At 48.1% G+C, this 23,656-nt stretch overlaps 1 protein-coding gene across 11 annotated transcripts in view; it reads right to left on the bottom strand.

Moving 5' to 3' along the window:
* Positions 1 to 23,116, bottom strand: part of MTSS1 (MTSS I-BAR domain containing 1) — a 164,113-nt gene extending 140,997 nt beyond the window's left edge. For 3 of the 11 annotated variants that reach the window (XM_027063933.2, XM_027063927.2, XM_027063932.2), the window contains exon 1: positions 22,358 to 23,109. In XM_027063933.2, coding sequence (XP_026919734.1) covers positions 22,358 to 22,429 — 72 coding nt within the window. In that variant the 5' untranslated portion in view covers positions 22,430 to 23,109. Of the gene's footprint in view, positions 1 to 21,130; positions 21,154 to 22,357 lie in introns of those variants that run through there. The other 8 variants (XM_027063928.2, XM_027063931.2, XM_027063926.2 and 5 more) reach the window with 8 other exon arrangements.
* Positions 23,117 to 23,656: the final 540 nt, after the last annotated feature.

Raw genomic sequence — 23,656 nt, 5'->3', positions numbered from 1 at the left:
ATCTCATCTTTCACTGCAGAAGCCCAATCAGAATAGTCTATAATTGCAACTGAGCTATAACATAATGATTTCATCTTCCTATTGGTTTTAACAATCTTATTTTCTTACCCTTGGGGACAGTTTCTCAACCTTGCCACCAAGGACATTTTGGGCCAGACGGTTCTTTTGGGGGGTTGGGAGGGGCTGTCCTGTGCACTGCAGGGTGTCTAGCCCCATCCCTGACCTCGGTTCATGAGATGCCAGGAACATTCACAGATGCCACTGGTGGGGACTACGAAAAAGGTCTCCAGGTGCCAGATGGACCTTATGGGACAAAATCATCCCCTGGTTAAGAACCACTATTTTAGGGGTGCCTGGGATGGCTCAGTCAGTTGAGAATCTGACTCTTGATTTCATCTCAAGTCATGACCTCCCAGTTAGTGAGTTCGAGCCCCATGTCAGGCTCTGTGCTGACAACGTGGAGTCTGCTTGGGATTCTCTCTCCCTCTCTCTCTGCCCCTCCCCTTCTCTCTCAATCCCTGGCAAAATAAACACTAAAAAAAGGGGGGGGGTGCCTGGGTGGCTCAGTCGGTTAAGCGTCCAAATTCAGCTCAGGTCATGATCTCATGGTTTGTGAGTTCGAGCCCCACGTCGGGCTTTGTGCTGACAGCTCAGAGCCTGGAGCCTGCTTCAGATTCCGTGTCTCCCTTTCTCTTTGCCCTTCCCCTATTAATGCTCTGCCTCTCTCTCCAAAAATGAATAAACATTAAAAAAAATTAAAAAAAAAAAAAGAACCACTGCTTTAGAGGGATGTCTGAAAAACTAAGTTCTTTGGGAGAAGAAATCATCATCTGAAGTTCAGTAATCTCTCCAGTATTACTTCACTCCAGTTTCAATACTGTTACATAAAAGTAAAATTAAATATATTTTTGTTTTACATCTTGTTATAAAACAGTCTCTTTAGGGGAGCCTGGGTGGCTCAGTCGGTTAAGCGTCTGACTTCGGCTCAGGTCATGATCTTACAGCTCATGGGTTCGAGCCCCACATCGGGCTCTGTGCTGACAGCTCAGAGTCTGGAGCCTGCTTCACATTCTGTGTCTCCCTCTCCCTCTCTGCCCCTCCCGGCTCATGCTCTCTCTCAAAAATAAATAAACATTAAAAAAAAAAACTGTCTCTTTATACATTTCTGTAGGTATCAAGCCTGCCTGAAAATGCACACAGAGATGTCTGGAAAATTCTCTACCAAAATTAAAATGGGCTATTTCTGGAAGTTAAGATTTGGACCAATAGGTTACTTTCCTGTTTGTACTTTCCCATATGGCCAGAATTGTGTGTGTGTGTGTGTGTGTGTGTGTGTGTGTGTGTTTTAAATAAGGATCATGTATCATTTTTATGAAAACAATAGTCATTACTTTTTTTTTTAATTTTCAGATCAAACTAGAGGTTCTGGCAACAAAACACCATGAATTTACAACCCACCCGGAGCCTAAAGTCTGTTCCACAGATGCCACGAGAGCACATCCATCAGTTCTGCCTTTGAGACCTGCTTGGCCCAACTGCAGGTCTCTGGATTTATTCCCCCAAACGACAATTTACTCCCACGGGGCACTAAGCCACACCCCAGGGATCCTGTCTGACTGGCTCCTGGCAGAGGTCCATTGGCAGCTACTGACACCAATACCCACGCACAGATCCTGTCACCGTTCTGCTAAGCCACACTGCCTCCATCTTGTCTCTGTGCCCCAGTGGGCTGCTTCTACCCAAGAGCACAACTTTATTTTAACTTACACTGAGTGAACCTTTGACAGCTCAGGCTACCATTCCAGACCCATCGAGACATTGTGGGGAATTCCAATGAAAACACCTAACATATTTACCATTTTCTTATCAAGTATGAATGCCCCTTCTACATCTACATCCAAGTAATTACAGAGATAAGGGCTGAGATCAGAGTCCTCTGACTGGCCACTGGGGATCCCCGTCCAGATAGACATCAGTCAGCATCCTTAAAAGCACAAGAGTTCAAAGCAACCAATTACAGCCTCACCTAACCTTTTATTCTCTTTCAGATCCACAAAAAAAGTATGAGAAGCTCTTCTGAAAAGCCTGAAGATGTTCGGATATACTGACCACCAACTTGTAGCCAAATGGCTAGAAGGCATTGGCGTTCATCGACGTAAAGGAGGCCAGGAGTGCTGGGCCCTCCTTTTCCCAACACCAATCACTCCCATACAGGGACCCCTGGAGAAGGTCACTGAGATGATCTAGAATGTTTCTTAAGAAAAACATTGGATTCTGTGTCTGGGAGACAGAGAGAGATGGAGCGCAAGTGGGGAAGGGGCAGAGAGAGAGGAGACACAGAATCCGAAGCAGGCTCCAGGCTCTGAGCTGTCAGCGCAGAGCCCGACGTGGGGCTCGAACCCATGAGCCGTGAGATCATGACCTGAGCCGAAGGTGGACGCCCAACGGACTGAGCCACCCAGGAGCCCCCCTCCCCAAAAAATGTTTTTAAAGCGCTTCAGGGCAATGCCAGGCACTCCGTCAGTGTCCAATGAACATTTGATAGAACTGAACCAAGGGTGTGCAGGCCCCTGCAATCTCCCTCAGGATGCTGGCAGAGATGTGAAAACCTCTAAGACTGTCCATCCAGGCTGGGATCCCACATTCTTAGGCCTAAGTACAGAACCAGCTGTAGCTCACGACTAGTTAACTAGCTGGGCACATGTCAGCCTAGTCTCAGTCACCCCCAAATACATGGCAGGAAGAGTACTCAAACCGACATGAATGCGCCTGAAATCTGCTCAAAGCACTTTAAAAAAAAACAAAAAACTACTTATCTACCCCCACTGCTTGGAGCCTCACTTAAGTCTTTACCAAATTAGCAACAAAAGGAGGGTCCCCTCTCCAGTCAAGGGGTGCAGCACATAGCTCTCCACCCACGAACGCCCACTCAGCCAGAAGAAGGCTTCCAAAAGCAGCTCGCTCCTGATTTAATGATATTCGACAGTCTATCAAAGAGTGTCAGGCCCACCTGTTTTAGGCAATATATAATTTAATGGATTCTAAAAAAAAAAAAAAAAATGAAAAGGAAAAGAAAAGAACTTCTAAGAACAGAAGACAAAAAGCCTCCTTATTGAGAAATTTTTTTTTAAAAAGTGTGTAAATGTTATTAAAAGGTAAAGGCAAAGTGATGTTGGATTGTTCAAGATCTGGGTTGTTTTTTTAAGTTTCTCTCAAGGTAGAAAAAAGTTTCTACCCACCTAAAAGTAGTTTTACTACTAAAATCACAATCTTGGAGGAAGTGAGAAAGGAGAGAGAAAAAATTTGAACAAAGCGTTAAAGGTAACAGAGAAAAAGCTCTGGCTTTTTCTAGACTCTAAGACTGAGCCAAAGCGAGAATGCTCAAATTTCAAAAGAAATCTGCAGATCAAGATGCAGTATCCACTGAGAACCCTTTTAGAAAGCATTTCCAAGACAGTCCTCAATTTTCTGACCTGCACCACCCACCAAGAAGTCCCAGAAAGCTCCCCTCTGAGGCTTCTGGTTCTGACCTGGCTCAGGTCACATTTGAGGTCCCTAGGAATGCATTTCCGGGGCTGTGAAAAAGTCTTCACACAGACCCCACCGTGGGGCTCACCAGAGAACACATAAAAGTTTCACAACTTTCCAGACAGACCAAAATCAAAGCAAATGAGACTCCCACCGGGCACCCGGGTTCTGCCAAGTCCAAAGTGACAGGCAACTGGAATGTGACTCTCCTCTCCCTGGAACCACCTGACTTTCTTTGGAGAGGAGGGTAGGTTTTGAACCCCTGGCAATTTGTTGAAAATAGACCTTAGACCACACTGGATTCCGAAAAAGGGAAAGTCCCCTATTATAGAAACGGGAAGAGAAAATGAGCCTGTTTACAAACATGTAGAGGACACTCCTTTAATCAAGCTGCAAGACTGTCCCCTTCCTACAGCAAGAGAGGCGGGGCTTCCCTGAAGACCGGCTACAGGGCCCCAACCCTGCATCCACCAGGTGGGGCGTCCACCATGCTCCCCACACCACACACAGCACCAAGGGCGGCTCTTCTGTCTTCCGACCTCCAAGGGGATGCAACAATCTTGAAAACTCCTATTCCACCATCACCACGTAGCTCAAATGTCACCTCTTCCACAGCATTCTCAAATGCACCTGCTTCCCCCACATCATGCAACTCACCATCTGTGAGCCTGAGTCTCCCCCACCACACGGTGGGCTCCAGGACAGAGAAACAGAGGGAGGAAGGAAAAAGGTTTCTAGTAAGAGCAACGGCTGGCACACAGACAGGGAAGCAGAGATGACACAAGGGGGCTCTCGCCAAGGGACACTGGAGTGATGCACTCATGCTGGGGACTGGCAGGACCTGGGCAGGATGGACAAGGTGACCATGAGCAGGCTTCAAGGGCAAGGTCAGAGTTCAACCACAAAGAAGAGAGCAGAATTCCAGGCAGATGGTGAGGGACATAAATCCCACACCACCTAGGAGACCAGAGAACCTAACAGGTCACATACCTAACAGCAGCCTGGTCCCTTAGGGAGTGGGGAGGAAACTGAAGTCATTTTCTTACTTCTGAAAAAAAAGTCCCACCCAATCTGTCAACTTCCCTGAGAGTTTTGTGGCCACTTAAACAAATATGCGAGCCAGCTTACCCTCCCCTCCCTCCCTCGAAGTTGAACTCTGGGAACACGCCTGGGTCCCTCTCCTCTTCTCCCCCCTTCCTCCACTCTCCCCACAGCCAGAAGGCTGGACAGGCACTCGCCTAATGCAGGGCGCAGGGCTCAGCCCGTGGCTGTTTTGGCTTGGGGTTCTGTTTTGCTTTGTTTTGTTCTGTATTAAACAGAGGCCCAGGATGGCATCCCACACACGAAGCAGAAGAATAAACTGTGTGTAACTCATCAGTGCGGCTGGTTAACGATGCCCCATAAATAATGCAGCAACTGCCTCTCCCAGCCCAGCCCGCTGCGACAGCAGAACCTCAGGGGACAGCTGAGCGAATCAGACACCCACGCTGCCACACAGGGAACACAGAGGAGCCGGGAGCCGTGGTCAGAGAAGGGGTGATCTGAGAGGAGCCAGAGCTGGAGAAGACTCTCACAAGGAGGAAGCATTCAGCTTAGATGAGAATAAAACAGTGATTGGAGGAGCAGGGTGCAGGCTATAGGGAGTAGGGTTCCAGCTCAAAGGCCTCTGTCCTGTCCAAAGGTTGCAGATGGAGGCTGGCTCACCAGTGGTCATGATCCTGAGGACTCAAGTCTTGGGCACACCGCCGGACAGGGAACCCCCCCACACAAGCCCCACTTTTCATCCTGATGACGTCAATGTCACCATCATCATCATTAAGCATCACCATTTTCTAAAGGGTTGCTTGGTGCCAGGCACACATATCAGCGTTTCTCTAACTTTCACATACATTGTTTCTACCACCTGGGGATCTTGCAAAAACGCAAGTTCTGATTCTCTTGGTGTGAGGTGGGCCTGGATGTTGCATGTTTAACCTGAGTGATGCTGAGGCTGCTGGTCCACAGACCACACAGAAGAACACAGCTGGATACACACTCTATTACACGCTCACAACAATCTGAGAAGCAGATGCTATTATTTTGCAGCTGAGGACTGACGTCGTGACCCGAGTGCTACCCTGATTCTGGGAAGTGTGCTGAACAGAACCGGTTGCCCAGCCCAGGCCCAGGGCTGCAGAAAGCCACTCAGTAGGCAGGCTGGGTCCTGCCTGGTCCGCAAAGTGAGGTGCAAGGCCTCCCCCAACACACAGCTCCCAATTACAACTGCAAATGCTCCAGGGGAGCTATAATGTCACCCTAGAAATGGTCATGATCCTCAAGAACTTGGGGGGAAAAAAAAACAACACAAAGACACAAAACAAAGAAAAGCCCTTTGTGTTGGAAAAGGTCTGATAGGAATGAACCAGAAATGGTCCCGGGTGCGGTCATTAGTGGTATGATGATGGATAACTTGATCACATCTTCCGGTTTTCTATGGATGCCGGGACTGATCTGCTTCTGCCAGATCAGAGAACCTGTCTGGAGCATCTCTAAAGGCTGATGCTGTCACCTCCCCAGCCACCAGGTCCTCGGGGCAGGTCTGCGGGAACCTCCTCAGAATGAGCTTGAGCAGTGCAGCCCACAGCATCCCTCCTCCTCCCCTTCTAGGTCAGCCCTTGTTGAGCTCAGCCTTCAGGGAAATGAAAAGCAAAGCTTCCAGAAGAAGCTTCTGACCTGAGCAGGAGTGCCTCTGGACCCCAGGCTTCTACAAGCAGGAGGCAGGAATCTGCAGCTTCCAGAAGTGGGTGTGAAGGATGAAGGACAGGGCCCCTGACTGTCTGTCACAGCTTTGTCCCCCAGACCACCCTTCCCCACCCCATTCTGCAAGAGGGAGGGCCCCCGAGACCCTCAGAAGAAATGCACTGTGGAAGCCCATCCATCATAAAAACCATTCCTGGGCTTTTATTCTCTGATTGGGGCTTGCCTAATCCACTAATTATCCCTGTCCATCAAGTGGATGACAGCCTTGGGGATAATCAATGGTTACTTCCTCACACGCCCACCCTCACCCACTTGCCCAAGCTCACCAACAATAAACACGCCTGTGAAAAGGAAGATTTAACCACAAAAGGGGCTTCCTCCACCCAACCTCCCCTCACAAACTTCTCCATTTGTAGCCATAACACCCTGCTTAAGTCAAGGACATCAGCGTCTTCTTCCTCCAGCGCTAGGAGGTTCCATGCCCAGAATGCCTGTTTTCTGACACACGGGTAGGTCTCCACCGAGAATAAAAGAACCACCAAACAAATAGGTCAACTGTATCTTCAAAGTATGATTGGTTTTTTACATTTTCTACCAAGAGGCATTCCTTTGTCTATCCTGAGCCTTCCAAAAGAAGAGCCACTAGCCACCTGGATGGAACTTTAAATTCATTACAGTTAAATAAAATGTAAAATTCAGCTCCTCACTCAAGTGTTCAACAGCCGCATGGGGCTAGTGGCTTTGGTACTAGACAGGGCAGACGCAGAAAGGTGTGCTGGACGGTGGCGGCCATAAGGTGACAAAGCCACTCTGGGCACCTCTGGGTTGTTCTGGAACTGCAACTAGGCTTCCAGTCCTGTTATTTAACTTTTGCAAAATGGATGCATGAACCCCTCTCCTCTCCCTTCCTATTCCCCAAATTTATCCCCCCAATCTGTACCGCCATATTGCCTTTACTATTTCAGATAGACACCTAAGGCCACCTAGGAGTCCAAATTTATTTCATGATCATCATTAAGAACCCCATCTCACATTTACACAGTACTTGAGAGAGTATAAAGGGCTCCCAAGACAGCCCTGTGTGGGCACTTGGCAGACAGGCATTTAACACTTTTCCTTTTCCACAGGAAAATAAAGCACAGAGGTTAAGTAATCCGCCTAAGGTCAGGGAAAGGACTGCCCTCGCACCCAGTTTGTATCGTGAAGTGCTCCTAAGTTTGCCCAGTTGTTTTTAGAAAGAGTTTTATGTTTACTTATTTTTGAGAGAGAGACAGAGCATGAGCAGGGGAGGGGCAGAGAGGGGGAGACACAGAATCCGAAGCAGGCTCCAGGCCCCGAGCTGTCAGCACAGAGTCCGAAGCGGGGCTCGAGCTCACGGACTACAAGATCATGACCTGAGCTGAAGTCAGATGTTCAACTGACTGAGCCACCCATGTGCCCCTGCCCAGTTCTTTTTAAAATGCCATTGTTCCAGGGGCACCGGGGGGGGGGGGGGGGTTCAGTCGGTTAAGCATCTAGTCAAGACTCTCTGTCTCGGGTCATGATTTCCCAGTTCATGAGTTCACGCCCCCCATCAGGCTCTCTGCTAATGGTGCAGAGGCTGCTTGGGATTCTCGCTCTCCCACTCTCTGTGCCCCTATCCTGCTCACATGCACGCTCTCTCACAAAATAAATAGATGAAATAAAATTAAATAAAATGCAACCGTTTCATATATTCACCTAAAACTTACTCCTTCTCTACAACCGGACACTTGTGAACTCAAGATCTAACCACCTCGCACGGGGGCCGGAGGCTCTCACCCAAGTGCTACATCTACGCCTCCCCGAAATAATACATGTACATCTACCCCCCCCAACCTCTGTCCCACTGTGTAGAGTGCAAAGCTTCTGTTCCATCTGTTTTTCCTGTGTGTAAATGTCCACATGAAATAGTGAACAAAATACTTGGTGACCTGCACACCCTATCAAATGTTTAAGTATCGTCACCATTATTTCCTGTTTGCGCACCTGTCCTCACCCACTTCTCCCTGGAAGTGCCCTCTCAGACTTGCCTCCACCCAATCCCAAACCCGATTCTGCAACTTGTCAGGTCCACCCCTCACGACTCTGCGCACGCTTCGTGTGCTCTGCCACCTTCCACCAAACAGTGCCTCCTCCACAACCCCCAAACCCCACCCCAGGCTGCTAGGAATGACAGCCGGCCGGGGGGGGGGGGGGGGGGGGAGGTCACCAAAAAAGGCAGTAACTCTGTTTGATACCTCTACACCCACCACCCTCTTCGTCGTCTTTCCACTGCATGCCCTCCTCCTCGCCTGGGTAAGTGCCCTGATGGGCAGCCAAACTCCAGTGTCTGAAAGGACCAGTGTGATGTAGCGGTTGAGAGCATGGCGCGAGAAGGGCGCCTGGGTGGCTCAGTCAGTTAAGTGTCCAACTCGATTTCAGCTCAGCTCATGATTTTCACGATTCGGGAGTCTGAGCCCTGCGAGGGGCTCGGGGCTAGCAGTGTGGAGCCTGCTTGGGATTCTTTCTCTCTCTCCCCCTCCCCTGCTCTCTCTCCCTCTAAATAAAGAAACATTTAAAAAAAATTTTTTTTTTTAAAAAGAGCATGGCTCTAGAGTCAGACTGCAAGATTTCAGATCTACCCACTGGGTGACCTAGGTTACTTAGTCACGTGGAACTGCCCTGTCTTCATCTGTAAACGATGCCCATGCTAGTCCCCACCTCCAAGGAAAGCAATGAGGATAAGGGAAATAATGCAAGTGCTTAGAATGGTGACCAGCACTTAGAACTCAATAAATCCCAGTGACTGCTATTTTCAGGAGTCAACGTACAATGCCAGCCACCCTAACTCAGACATTTAATGAGCACCTACTATGCACAGGCACAGAGTGGGGTACAGGCCACACAGAGATTAGGAATCAAAGCGTTGAGGAACTCTAGCTAGTAGGAACGCTGATGTGTGAGCCACCAGTCAGAGGGCACAATACTCCAAATATAAAGCACTAGGAGGTGGGGTTGATGCAAGCTTCCAGAGGTGGGTAATGCCTCACCTAGGTCTTTAAGGACAAAGGGGAGTTTCCCTGGCAAAGAGGAAGGAAATAAAGAAGGGAGAAAATTTTCCCTGCAAAAGAAACAATTAGCAAAGGGGGCGCCTGGGTGGCTCAGTCGGTTAAGCATCCCACTCTTGATTTCAGCTCAGGTCATGATCTTGCAGTTCATGAGATAGAGCCCCATTTTGGGCTCTGCGATGACAACAGAGCCCGCTTGGGATTCTCTCTCTCCCTCTCTAGCTGCTCCTCCCCTGCTCTCTCTTTCTCTCAAAATAAATACACCAACTTTTAAAAAGAGAAACAACAAAGGAAAGGAAATACAGGAGATCATGCTACATTTAGGCTTGAGTGTCATTTTGGTCACCTGGAACACTTTCCAGGGAAGTGTAATTTGGGGGCACGGGAGAGGGGAGCAGGAGAGCTTCGTTGGCGGCACAGGAGGCTCTTGGTAGGTAGCTCAGGGTGGCCCATGAACCACCCCCGACTGGTGTAATCACAACCTACCAGAGACTCACCAGGAATGTTTGCTGAAACTACAGATGTCTGAGCCCCATCCGGGGCTACAGAACCAAAATCTCTGGGGAGGGGGCCCAGATACCTGCATTTAACACATTCCCCAGGGGAGATTCCTACTTTCTTGCTACAATCACACACAGCAAGATTTGAGAATCACCACCCCAGATAAGACACCCAGTCCCTCTGAGGCCTTGCAAGCTATGGCCTCAGCAATTTCTCAGTCCCAATATTCAAGTCTAGCTCCTTGAGAAATAATCCCTGGTGATGAGCACCCACACATGGGAATGTGAACTGATATGCGCTTTCTGAAAGGCATTGGGCAATGCGTTTGAAAAGCCTTGAAAAGTATGTACCTTTGACCCAGGCTAAATCCTTCAGGGGAAACTGTCAACGTAAATCAACGTCTAGCTTCAAGGATATACTCACTGCAGTGTTGCTTATAATGAGTGAAAAACCGGGCACAGCCTAAACACGAATCCGTACGGAACACATGGAACTGGCACCCATCTCAAAGCCTTTGTACACTCTCCCCCTGACCTGGAACATTCTTCCTCGGATATCCACATACGTCATACGGTGTTGCTCAAAGGTCACCTTTTCCGTGAGACCTTCCCTAGCCACCTTATTTAAAAACAACAACATCGCCCCTGCTCTATATTTCCCCATTCTAATATACAAAAGGACTAACTTATTCAGTTTGTCTGTCCCCACTCCCCTAGAATGTCCAAGAGACAGGGACTTGTGTCCATGTTATTTACTGCTGTGTCCCCAGCACTTAACACAGAACTTGGCATACAGTCAGCCCTCAGATACAGGTCAATTGAATAAATCAACTGTTACACAAACAAAACAGTGGAACACCACACAACATTAAAACTGACATGGCTCATAATTACAGACACAGAAAGACAGCATAAGTGCAAAGCTAAGTGAAAAAAGAAATTTCTGGCACAGCGTAGGCCACGTGAACCTTTGTCTAAAACATGCGTACATAACCCACTTTGTAATCAAGTGGTTATGGGCGAGTTCTATTTTTTACTTAACTGAAATTTCTTAGTTTTTCTTCCATTAACTTTATATTGCTTGCATAATCTTTGAGAAGTAATCCCTCATGAAATGCTCTCAAAACATTTGTTAATTTTTTTTTTTTTAGAAATAAGCTTCCTCCTTAGTGACTTAATTAGGGTGTCCCTAATTAAGGCCAGCACCACATCAAAGAGGCCAGGTTCCAAGGGACCCTTGCTTCAGGTCGACTCCTGGCTGCAAGACGACCTCAGTCCCTCCAGCAGCAGTTTGCGGAGCCTCAGAGCGCTCAGATGCCAAAGGCTTGGCCACCAGCTAGCTAGTCCTGGCTCTGCTCCCCGCTACTTGCTTCCTATTGGGGTGCCTCATCCAATTATTCAGGCCCGAGAAAACATCCTGCTGGAGAGCTGGCTTTGAAAGTTCAGTAAACAATCACTTCAAAACAAAGCACAACCATTAAACCAAACTCAAAGACTTCCTTAATGACTCCGTGCTCAGCTGCAGGAGCCGGGCTCAAGCAAGCCAGGCCTCAGAAGTGAAGCTGAGGTCTCCCTGGAAACTAATCTCGAAGCATTTCCAGCCTCCTACTGCAAATATCCCCCCTTCCTGTTTTGCACTCAGTCATGTGGGGTGCAGAGCCGTTACTGGGACGACCCCGATGGAGGGGGGGGTTCCTCAGTAGAACAAACGTGTGTCCTGTGGTTGTCACCTTCGACGGCTGCATCAGAGCCTTAGGTCTCACACCCTGCCTGCCCCCCACCTACTTCCGTCTACTGACAAATCAGAGGCACCCGTGGGGTGAGTCAACCACCCAACAATATCACGTTGGCTGGGTCAAACTCTGCTTTAAATGGAGAGAGGCCCCTGGAGCTCCTTGAAGCACTTCAGAGAAGAGCCTACATTGTTATGCTTCATCTGGTTCATCGTGAGTCCTAAAGGTATAGATAGGGCAATCAACAAAGACATCAATGAAACACACCCATTACAGAATCTGAAAAGGAAATTCTCAAACACCATGCTGTGAGAGCCCACGGTGGTAGACGAGCACAGACCCTGGGACTGCATGGGTTCAAATCCCAGCCTTACCTCACCCTAGCTGTATGAGGTGGGCAAACGGTTTAACCTCTCTGCACCTCACTTTCTCCATCTGTAAAATGGGAGTTATAGCAGTAACTACCTCACTGTGGATATACAGGAAGTACCTGGGTTGCTGGGAGGAGTAAGAGTCTATCTGTAAAGCACTAGAATAGTGCCTGGTTGTGCCACATAAAGGCTTATTAAATAGCAGAATAAAACATAGTTCTCAGTTTAGGTGTCACTTGTACCAAAGCCTTCCCTGACCCTGTCCTCTGGCTCCAAATGAAAATCAGAGGCCCTCCCCAAGATCCTGCTGTTTGTCTGCTCCTCTTCTAGACAAAACAGCTTTAGGGCAAGGACTTTATCTGTCTTGTTCACAGGTGTATCTCTGCCCCCAGCAGCGCCTGGCACATAACAGCCACATCATGATATCTGTTGAATACGTGTACCGTGTTCTCTCAAATTACTCGTTATGTTGAGAATTGAAAAGCATATATTGTCTCTATTGCATATCAAAGTGGAGATACAGGTTTCTTGGATTTTCTGAAACATCTCATCCTGTTATTGGCAGGATACTCCACTAGAAACTACCAGGGTAGCTCAGACAAGAGCTACACAAGAGCATTTTGTTTAGCATTTATTTCATGCTATGCCCTTTCCATATATTTTCTCATGTAAACCTCTACAACTTTAAGAGGGAAGTATTATTTCCCCCATTTCACAGATACGAAAATCAAGTCTCAGGGAGGTTGAGCAACTTGCCCAGAGTAATTTAGCTACGAAGTGGCAGAGCCAGGCTTCAAAGCCCAAGGGCAACCGCTTAAGGTAGAATGCCACAAATACTAGATGGAATCAACACAGAATGTGAAGAATGCCTAAGGCTATATGGCTTGGTGGAAAAAAGAGGGCCCAGAAAGGAGATAACTTTGTAGCGGGGCCTTGAAGGATGAGAAAGATTTCAACAGACAACAATAGAGAGAGTCTGCATTGCACTGTGCAAGCAGGACAAATGGCAAGCGTGAGAGGCATGGGATGTGCTCCAAGAAGCCAGGGACTCCGGGATGGGGAGCACTCAGCCTACAGCAGAGCACTGGGCTAGGGCCAAACTGCAGGCGTCCTTGAATCCAGGCTAAGGCAGGTGAGCCCCATTCAGCAGGTAGGAAGAACCCCAATATGGCCAAGTCCTAGAAAGGAACAGAAGATAAGTGCAAAGCTGCTGCTACAGGGCAGGCTAGAGGCAAATGAGGCCACTTTTCGGGTGGTCATTCCAGAAAAAGAAGCGTGAATTCAAACAATGAAGACAGAAAAAGATGGGCCTTATGAAGCAACTCCTCTCCCCTTAATATCGCATCTCGGCCAAGACTTTTTTTTTTTTTTTTTTTTAAATATAAGCATTAAATGCCCTGAGGACCTCAGCCAGGCACCCAGCCCTCCCCTCCCTTGATACACAGTGAGTCTGCAAATAGGCTCAGCTGAGGCAGATGAGGTCATAAATGAACTCAGGAGTCATTTACTTAGCACGAAAAAAAAAAAAAAAAAAAAACCAAAAAACTCCACCTCTTGCAACTTCACTGCAAATTCTAAATAACAGCCAGGTCAAGGGTGGGGTAGCATTTGCCCTAAGAAGGGAGGTGGAGAGAATTACTATACTGATTTAAAGAGTTTGGGAATGTCCATTTTCACATCTGTAAGCTGGAGAGTAACAGCAGCAAACATTCGAGGGCCACCACACAGGGCACAGTGTGGAGTGCTTCACAAGCAAGGTCTCATTTTGGAGTCGTCTAAGCTGGGTACTTTCTTAGACCCACTTACAGAAGAGGAAAAGGAGGCTGAGAGATTAAGCAAATTGCCCACCGGAGTGAAAACCAGATCTCTTTGACTCTAAGGTCAACAGTAGCTCTAGAATTTCTTCGGGAGGGCTTTAGAGGCAATGAAGGAGCCAGAAGGAAACAGAGGTGTGCAGGAAGCTCACTATTTTTACTTAGATGGTATGTTATATACAGATCTGTACTGTCCAATATGGTAGTTGTTAGCCACATAGGGCATTTTGAAAAAATTGAAACTGAGTAAAACTTAAAAATCAGTTCCTAGGTCACATACATACTTCAAGTGCTCATACTTCAAGTGCTCAACAGTCAGATGTGCTACTGGCTAACATTTGACAATTTCCATTATTGTAGAAAATCATATTGGAGGGGCACCTGGGTGGCTCAGTCGGTTAAGCATCCAACTTTGGCTCAAGTCATGATCTCACAGTTCATGAGTTTGAGCCCCACATCGGGCTCTCTGCTGTCAGCACGGAGCACGCTTTGGATCCTCTGTCCCTCTCTCTCTCTGCCCCTTCGCCCCCTCTCAAAAATAAACATTTTTTTAAAAAAAGAAAATTATTTTGGACAGGGCTACTGTATATTTAAAATTGTTAATAATGCTAAAGATACTTTTTCTATTTCAATTACTCACTTTAATGTTGTTTCACCATAAATTTTTGTTTTTTTATTTTATTATTTTTTTAATGTTTATTTACTTTTGAGAGACAGCCAGGGCGCAAGCGGGAGAGGGGCAGAGAGAGAGGGAGACACGGAATCCCAAGCAGGATCCAAGCTCTGAGCTGTCAGCACAGAGCCCAACGCAGGGCTCGAACCCACAAACTGTGAGATCATAACCTGAGCCGAAGTCAGAAGCTTATCCAACTGAACCACCCAGGTGCCCCTATTTTTATTTTTAATCATGGCAAAATACATATAACATACAATCTACCCCCTTGGCCACTCTTAAGTGTCCAGTTCAATAGTGTTAAGTATATTCACGTTGTTGTGCAAACATCTAAACATGCTTTTACTCAGACTTCGGTAAGGTTGAGAAAAATACTTTTAAGGATGCTGAAACTGTAACTCAGTGGTTCTCAAGCCTGACTACACATTAGAATTACCTGGGGGTACTTTACAAAAAAACCTGAATGTCCAAGATGTACCCCAGGAGCACTGAATGACAGCTTCCAGGAAATAGGGTCCAGGTATCAGTGTGGTAAGGCTGGCAGGGAATCCGATGCTCTTATGCCTGTAACCAGGCCCATTCTACCAAAAGGGGCACATCTGCCCAGAACCTCCTTCTCTGGACAGACCCAATCCTCCAGCCCCCTAGAGACCCGTCCTGTTGTGGGGGGGGGGGGGGGGTGGCGGGGAAGGGAGTTCCAGTCAAAGCCTGCCGTCCACCTCCAGGACTCGGGAGGCCACTGATGCTGAGCAAACTCAGATTTTACTGCTGCCCAAATTCTTCAAGGAGAAGAAAGCAAATAAAAAGACACACAGCTCAAAGGCACTCAATTGATTTTTTTTTTTTCACCCACTTAAACTAGACAGGAAAAGAAAAACCACTTAGAAACTACAACCAAGGCTGTATATGCCAAGAATCAGCACAGGAAGGAGTTTTTTTGGCGATCCCATCAACTTCTCCAAACACAGACCTGAAATGGCTCTACAGACTCAACCAAACCAGAGGGCTACCGGGACATAATTAAATACAGAAAGCTCTTTTACAAGGAAGTTCCAGGGCTGGACACAAAATGAGTTCAAGGTAAGGAGTTCTTTTTGAGGCCTCATTTGAACTTTGGGTGAACTTATTTAACTCCTGTAATTAGAAAGGGTTGCCAGGCTTGTGTAGTCGTCCAGTCTCAGGGACCGATGGGTTCCCTGGACACATAAACATGGCCCTCTGGCCAGTTATGGAGAAGAAGACTGCAGACACTTTGCATGAGGACAAGGACAGGAGCCAAGGGTGACAGGCCAGAGCCTGGCCCAAAGGCTTCTTTCCCTTCTGCACACCCAGAAGAGGAAAGGAGAATGCCAGGTTGTCTGTTAGAGAAGACTGGTGAGTGGGAGAGGGAAGGAAGCCACAACATATCAATAGATCATAAATTAAATGACTTCCACAAAAGTGACAGCCAGATGGGAGCGGCCGGCCCTACAGCAGTCCTCCACACCATCTGAGCTCAAGTTCACACCTCCAGGTTGGCTCTGGGCTAGAGGCACAGAGATAGGACCCTGATTCCTTCCTCAAGCCTCCTGTAGTACTCAGGAAAGTGTTCCGTATGCTGTCCTCTAGCAATAACCACCCCCCCCCACCACCTTCAGCACGTTCTAAAGAGCTCCAGCTTTAGGATCAAATGGGTCAAGGTCTGAAGACCAATCCACCTCACCACGGCCTTAGGTAAGTCACTGCCTCTCTTCAAGCCTCAGTTTTCCCATCTGTAAAGTGGGGTTGATGTGAGGATAGCAAGAATCCATGCCCACCAAGCACTCAGCGCAATGCCTGGCACATAGCAGCCTCTCACAAGTCCCTTCCTGCTCCACGTTCACCATATGCAACGAACACTCAGCACCTACCATGTACCAGGTGGCGTGTGAGAGCATCTTAAAAAAGGAAGCAGCTGAGACGACACAGCCCCATGCCAAGGTCCTCCTTGGGCTAAGAGAAGGGAAACACTGCCAATGGGTGGGCTGGTCTGGAATCTAAGCTGGGTGGGTTTAGTTTTGCTTTTGGGGGGTTGTGTGTGTCTGTGTTTCAGATACTCAGAGGAAACCTTCTGCAATCTCCAACTAATTCAAGGGAGAACCTGGGCAATCAAATACAACAGGCTTCCTCAACGCTCAGCCAATTAATTTACTCCACTTGCCTCTCTGGTTTGCTACTTAATAAAGCCGTATCAGCAGTACAATCTGCAAATCGGAGTTAAACTGCTTAAGGCATCCGTCAGTTCCCTCTAAGGAGCCCCAGATACTTCTTGTCTGATGTCCTAGGCAGCTAAATCTGCCTTTGGCTTTTGTTTGGTTAGGGGAGAAGTATTTCTTTGTTTTTGCGGAGGTGTGGGTTTCAGGGGAAAGTGTCCTGAAGGCAGTTCCGAGAAGTAATGGTGAACTTGGAATGATCTCATTTTTCCATACCCAATTTGAACACCTAAACGGTCTCCTGCAGAAGGAATCTTGCCAGCTCTCACCCATCCCCGGGAAGACTGGAAAAGCCTAGATGAAAATTACAGATAAAGCATCTAACAGATCGATAGTTTCAACCTTTTCATCCTCCAAACATTTTAACAACCTCAAATGAACTGGCCATATTGACAGATATCATTTTAGCTTTTTCCCTTCTCCTGGCTTCAAAAGAGCATTTCAATGCACAAGAGGTCAGTCAGTAGCTGAGAAGACAGAGTTTGCACAGGACATACTTCCACTAAAAAGTTGCTGACTGTTTACCTGAAATTCAGATTTAACTGGGAATTCTGTATCTTTACTTGCTGAATCATAGCATCAACTTTGCAACCTTGCTGATGCTCAATAAATACTATAGAATTATGAGTTACTCTCATAAGAACTGACTGATAGCTGAACCGGGCAAAATTCAAACTCAGCTCATCTTCCATTCAAACCATGACCTAGGATTGACCTTCTCTCTTTGTTCAGGGCATCGCTAACTGCAGAAATTCAGAACATAAAGGTTCACAGCATCAAGCAACAAGTTCTAAACAATTTGGCGAAATATGATGTATAAGGGATTTTCCCAGAGAAACATCCAAGCTAAGACCAAAAAAAACCAAAACCAAAACAAACAAACAAACAAGACTTCTTTCTAAGTCTGGATGAGATCTGCACCTAAAAAACCAAACAGATTGATCCAGATAGAACAGGCCCTAAATCTTTGAACAGCCACCCATTCTGGGCGGTTTCCTGCTGCAGATTTTATGATATCTTCACTTCACCTTCTCTCACAGGCCCAAACTGAGGAAGCTGTAAAATCCTGGGCAAACACAGCCATTTGTGAAGAGAAAAGCCAACAAGAGGCCCATCTGTACTTTACAAGGGTTTTGCTTGTCCTGCTTTTGTGTGTCACCATTTACAAGGAAGCCAGCCTCCCTTCAGAGCACCTGGCTGCTCTTAGAGGCCTTGGCTGGGTTTTCAGTATCTTCCTAGAGAAAATATTTTTATTACTATTATTTTTTTTGAAGAGTCAAAGGCAAGTCCTTCAAGGACTGACTGATGCCCTTCCTTCGTGGCTACCGTATTACACTCATGTTATCTACTCATGACCCACAGGACAAGCTGCTCTCCAAGGACCTGCCTCAGTGGCTCTCTGGCTCCTCGCTGCCCAGCAAAAGGCCTTCCACATAGCAGGCCCTCGATAAACACCAAGGAAGGGAGCCTCTTGTCTGACAGGAACCCTGAAGCCAAAGCGGCAGGGCGGGGGGAAAACAACCCTGAAATCATTATCCAGTGCTGGACCCAATACCCGCATTCTTGATCTATGATAAGTAAGGGAAAATACCATGTCATGCCTTCGAACCACAAAAGATTTCCATGGAATTCAAGAAGCTCCTTTAGCAGCTCTAATTTTAAGGCAGAACCTAGGAGAGAGGATACTGGTACAAACAGAGGTGGGGGGCAGTGGAGAGGAACTGAACAAGGCCCCTATTCTGCTCTGTGCAGGTGCTGGTAACAGGACACCCCTGTCCACAGGGGGACGTAGGGTAGGGAATTCAAGGTGTGGTCGGGTGTTCTTCACCCCCCAGTCTCATTACATAACCCCCAACACACTCTCGAACCTAGTACAAAGTTCTCCCTGCACCAGGCCCAATTCAGCTCCCGACAAACTGATTCTTGAGCAACAAAGCTGAGGAAAATATTTGGTTTTAGGATCCAACTTTAAAACACACACACACACACACACACACACACACACACAACTAAGTTAATTATTAAAAGAAGCAAGATAGCCACAAAGTGACCTGCCCTCAAGTTTGGCCAATCTCCTGGTCTTAAAAGCACCCGAAACACCACCAAATTCTATGGCTGGTTCAATTACCTAAATAAAAAAAATATATATATATATATATATATATATATTTTTTTTTTTTTTTAAACTACCACAGCATCAAATCCCTATGTTGTATACCTTAAACTAATATAATGTCAAATGTCAGTTATAGCTCAATAAATAAGTAATGGCTCATATCTGCTATTTGTTGTACGTAGCCTGTTTTTCTTGGCATTTGGCTAGAAACTACAAAAAAGATTCTAGACCCTCTTTAATGTCTAAATGTTGTCAAGCATCAGAAGCCAGTCAACTGGCCTTCCATAGAGTCACTTCCATGCTATAGTTCCCCCAGATATATGAGCAACAAGCCCTTGCCTCCAGCCACATGAATCTCATCTCCCCTTTCCTTTGGGACCAGCTCACATCAGACAACTTGATTTATGTGGACGGGCGGAAAGGCAGCCAGTAAGCGATTTTGCACACCACCATCATTAGTGACCACCTCCACAGTGGGGTGGAAGACAGGAGGAAAAAAAAACACAAGGTTTCCTCTCGTCAAGGAATCAAGAAGTTATTTAACAGCTGCTGCTGGATCCCGATGGAAGACGAGTGAGGGTTACTTCCGCACCCTTCCCCTGAAAAGGATAAAACACTGAGGATTTAGCCAGATGAAGGATCATTAGAAAAAAGGAGAAAGTTTCCTCTCTAGCTTCTCAATGTCTTGAGGGGTTTTTTTTGGTTTTAGAAGATATATGGTGTTAGGCCTTGAAATTATTCCATTTTTTGTTGTTGTTGTTTTTTTTTTTTTCCTCTCCTCCAAAGAGGAAATTGACTCCCTTCCTGTGTTGCTGTACATTTTGGAGAATCAAATGCTGCTTAAAAAAAAAAAAAAAAAAAAAAATTCCTTACCCTTTCCTCACCCCAGTGTAACATTCCTTCTGGGAAAATAACCTAAAAATTTTCTCAAGATGGGATTCCAAATGGGTTTCCAACATATACACTTGTCCTTCAAAGCAAAGAGAAAGGGGACCAAAGACATTAGAAACCCATCATGGCAGTTCAAAAAAGAGGAAAACAAGGATAAACAGGTCATTAGAAAGCCACCTGATTTCAGATATGAAAGACTGACTTTAATTGCTGGTGACTTCAAGCATTATGCATACTACACGTTGCTTATCCTATGTGCCCAAATGTTTTAATTCCTTTTTAAAATGTCACTCCCATCCTATCCATAAAGTCTTTTAAGAAGAAAACTCCATGAAAATATTCAACAATTATCTTATGCATAAACAATCTTGGAAATAAGTCAACTCCTCTCTTTTTCCTTATCTCTACTCCCAAAAAGTCTGGAATTCTGCAGACCCCAAGGCAAGTTTTAGTCTTCAACTCAAGCTTGCTTTTACAATCTTTGCCAAAACAAAACAAATAACCTTAAAATAAATGCCTTCCCACAGGATGCTGAACAAACCCTACTAAATTCAAAGAGAATAAAGTCAGGAACCACAAACTATAGATCCAGCCCCGAAGGGGCATTAAATAAATCTTTATTTTTAACTGGAATCTTGCAGAGGGAAAAGCATGCCACCTTAGCACCCACAAATCCCTCTGGCCAGAATGCTAAAGGCAGCCATGGGAGGCAGGTGGAAAACAGGGGGCCCATCCTATGGTGAGCTACCTTTTGAATGGCTCAGGGTTGAAGCCAATAAATACAAAGAACCAAGACTGGACAGATTATGTATTAAGGAACAAAGAGAGAAAAAAACTCAAGATGTGAACACGCTGGGACTGCAGTGGGCAGAACTTTTAGGTCACTGGGTCCTTGTTACTACTGAAGGACTAGGAAACATGCATTTCTCTTCTCCAAAAAAAACACCCACAGCTTTACCAACCCATCTCAAATTCTTCCCCTGGTGATCAAAATACACACGTGCCTCAAACTAAATCTTTGATTATAAGGCGTATAGAATTTAAGTTAACAAGACCCCCCCTCCCCCCAGAGTCCAAGGCAGGGACACCAATCTTTGTCGCAAAAGAGCACTTCAATAAATCCATGTGGATTGAGGGCAAGGGAATGAAAGAGGCTGTCTTTGAACAGGGAATAATCCACCTAATTCCAAGTGGCTGGATTAAAGGCATTCCTGGACAAGCAGAGTCTCGGGAAAGATAATGCTACATGAATGTCAATTTCTGACAAAAACAAAAAACAGAAACAAGCAAAAAAAAAAAAAAAAACTGCCTCTGTAGAAGGATGGACAAGACTGTGATGGAGGCACCTTGGGAAAGTTCACCCTTGCGGAGATGGCAGTTGGTTCTAAAAAGGGGAAGCAGGCCATGACAGCTGAGCATTCCTTTGCAAAGTCCATCTCCCAGGCCAAACCCTCTCCAAACCTTACACTTCATCAGACAGAAGCTCCTCCAGACGCCCAGGCAGCGGCTGAAGAGGGGCTGTCCACACCCACCGGCTGCACAGCCTTCCAAACCTGCCTACTCGTTTTGGAAGCCGAGCTTTTAATTAAACACCACCTCCCCGGATCTGTTGAGGCAAACTGGGGCTGGGCCAGAGCCAAAGAGAAGCTCCCTAAATACACAAGAAAAAAAAAATCCCCCCACCGCCCCCAATTCCCACCTCCAGGCAGCTCGCACGGCTGGTTATATTTCCTTTGGATGAGTAACACAGGGCCCTGGTCTATCTCTATGCACCAGAAAATCCACATCCAAGGATCAGGTTATCCCCAGTCCCACCCTTTGCAGGAAAAAGCCAGGGTGTTGTTCCCCGCCCCCAATACACACACGTGCCCGCGCGCGCGCACACCGACACACACAGACACACACACAATATCTACACAATCCTTCCAAAAGAAAACCGGGAGTCTGTGTTTGGGGGGGCGGAGGGGGTAAAAATACAGTTGTTTAGGGGGCTCCAATCTTGCCTTCAGGCTAGGAGGCTCAGCCAGAAGGAAGGTCCCCAGCAAGGCTACTCTGGGAACTTCTGCTTCGCGCCCCTGGGGAGGGTTGAGGGAAGGCATGCATACCCTCACCAGCTATGGAACAGCCTAATTAATACCTAATTTGCTCAGATTCCGCACCACCCCCCCCCCAACCAGGGTGAACCTGAAAGCCCAGGAGGGACAGGCAAACCTATCCGGCTGGGGACGCGGGTGGGGGGTGGGGGCTAGTTCCCGCGGCCGGGCAGAGCCCCTATATTCCTCCCCACCACCGCACCAGGTGCCCCCACCCCGTACTCGGGGGAATCAGGTGTCTGCCCAGGCACCCAGCCTCCGCGGGTCGCAGACGCTCGGTCCAGCGACAGACAATGGAAAACTTGGGGCCGGGGCCCTGCGTCCCCAGGGAAACGAGATGTTACCGCCCCCTGGGACAATAAACGTGGAGAGGGCCGGGGGCATCAGACACCCCCAGGGAAGCCGCCCAGCTCAGTGACCCAGCAGTGCCCGGAGAGGCGCCGCGGGTGAGCAGGTGACACCCGGCCAGAGCGCTCCCGCAGGTGGCCGGCGGCCACCGCGTAAGCAAGGGCCGGGCGGACGGCCCGGGGCGGAGGCGAAGCTCCGCGGCGAGGTCACTGCGCGGCCGCCCGCACCGCAGCCGCGCCCCCGGCGTCCTACCTTCATGTCGCTGATGATGGTCTGGAAGAGGCCTCCGAGCGCGCTGCATTCCTTCTCAATCACAGCCTCCATTTTCCCGGCGCCGGCAGGGTGAGGACACACACTCGGGGCCGCCTGGACTGTGCGCGGGGCCGGGGCTCGCTCACCCGCGAACAATTCCACCCTCCGAGCGACCCACCTCCGACTCGCAGCCTCTTCTGCAAAGAGGGCGAAGTGCCCGAGATCGGCTGTTCACTGCCCCAAATAATAATTTTAAAAGCCAAACCGCGCTGCAGCGTGATTCGCCTACATGCAGCGCTCGGCTCCTTGCCTTAAAAATGCCCGGAGAAGACTGACAATCAGGCCACCACTGGTGCCCACGACGGAAACGGCAAAGCCCATCTTGAAGCAAAGAAAACCGCCCGCTGACCCGGGGCCAGCGCCATTTAAAAATCCAAGATTTTCTAATTTAATAATATTTTTGAAGTTAAAAAAAAATCGACCAACAGCAGAACGCGTCTGCTCGCGGCTCCCGGATCTGTTGCTTGCAGCCGCGGCCGCCGCCTCCTTTTCACTCCTGCGCGCCCGGCCCCAGCGCTCGCTCTGGCGCGGCTCCCGGGGACGTTCGGAGGGGCGCACGCGCGCTCGTGGCCGTGCGTCCGCCGCGGGGGCGCGGGGAGGGCGCGCGCTCGCGGCCGCGCGGCCGCCGCACGCGGGCGGGGCTAGGAGCGCGTGGCCGGGAGGCGCGTGGGGCGCCCGCAGCGGAGGGGAACCGGCGGGCTGTGCAGCGACTAACCCACCCCCGCGGGAGCCGCTTCTTCCCCCTAGCACGCACGGAGCACCCCCTCCTGCCCTGGCCGCGGGTCGGAGCACGGAGAGGGCGTGTCAGCACGCTGCTGGGCGAACGCCCACCCCACAATGGCTGCGAGCGCCGGGAACGCAGGGTGCACCGCCGCTCGCTGGGGACTTGCAGGGTGGCACGCTTAGCGCAGTGCCCAGCATATTGTAGTGAGCGCTCAGTAGGGCGGGAAAACTGCTGTGGCTGCTACTGCAGCCTTCGGAGAAGAGGCCCGTTTTGTGATATCAGGACTGCAGCGCCAGTCACGATTGCAAACAGCAATCGTAATTTGTAATTAATTTGTAATTAACAAATATGTAATTACCGAGAGTTTGGGGGCGTATCCTATGGCGGGAAGCCCAGTTCAATAAAAGTTGCAGGATGCTGGCAAAGCAGATTGATTTGCCATTGTAAAATAAATGTATACTGTGCTTCGATTTATGGGGATTGTTGACTGCCCCTGATTTGGACGGGTTTTTTTT

This window comes from Acinonyx jubatus, chromosome F2 (assembly GCF_027475565.1).
Source record: "Acinonyx jubatus isolate Ajub_Pintada_27869175 chromosome F2, VMU_Ajub_asm_v1.0, whole genome shotgun sequence".
NCBI classification, from domain to species: domain Eukaryota; kingdom Metazoa; phylum Chordata; class Mammalia; order Carnivora; family Felidae; genus Acinonyx; species Acinonyx jubatus.
Note: the sequence above shows the minus strand (reverse complement) of the source record. Positions and strands in the feature narration are given on the sequence as shown.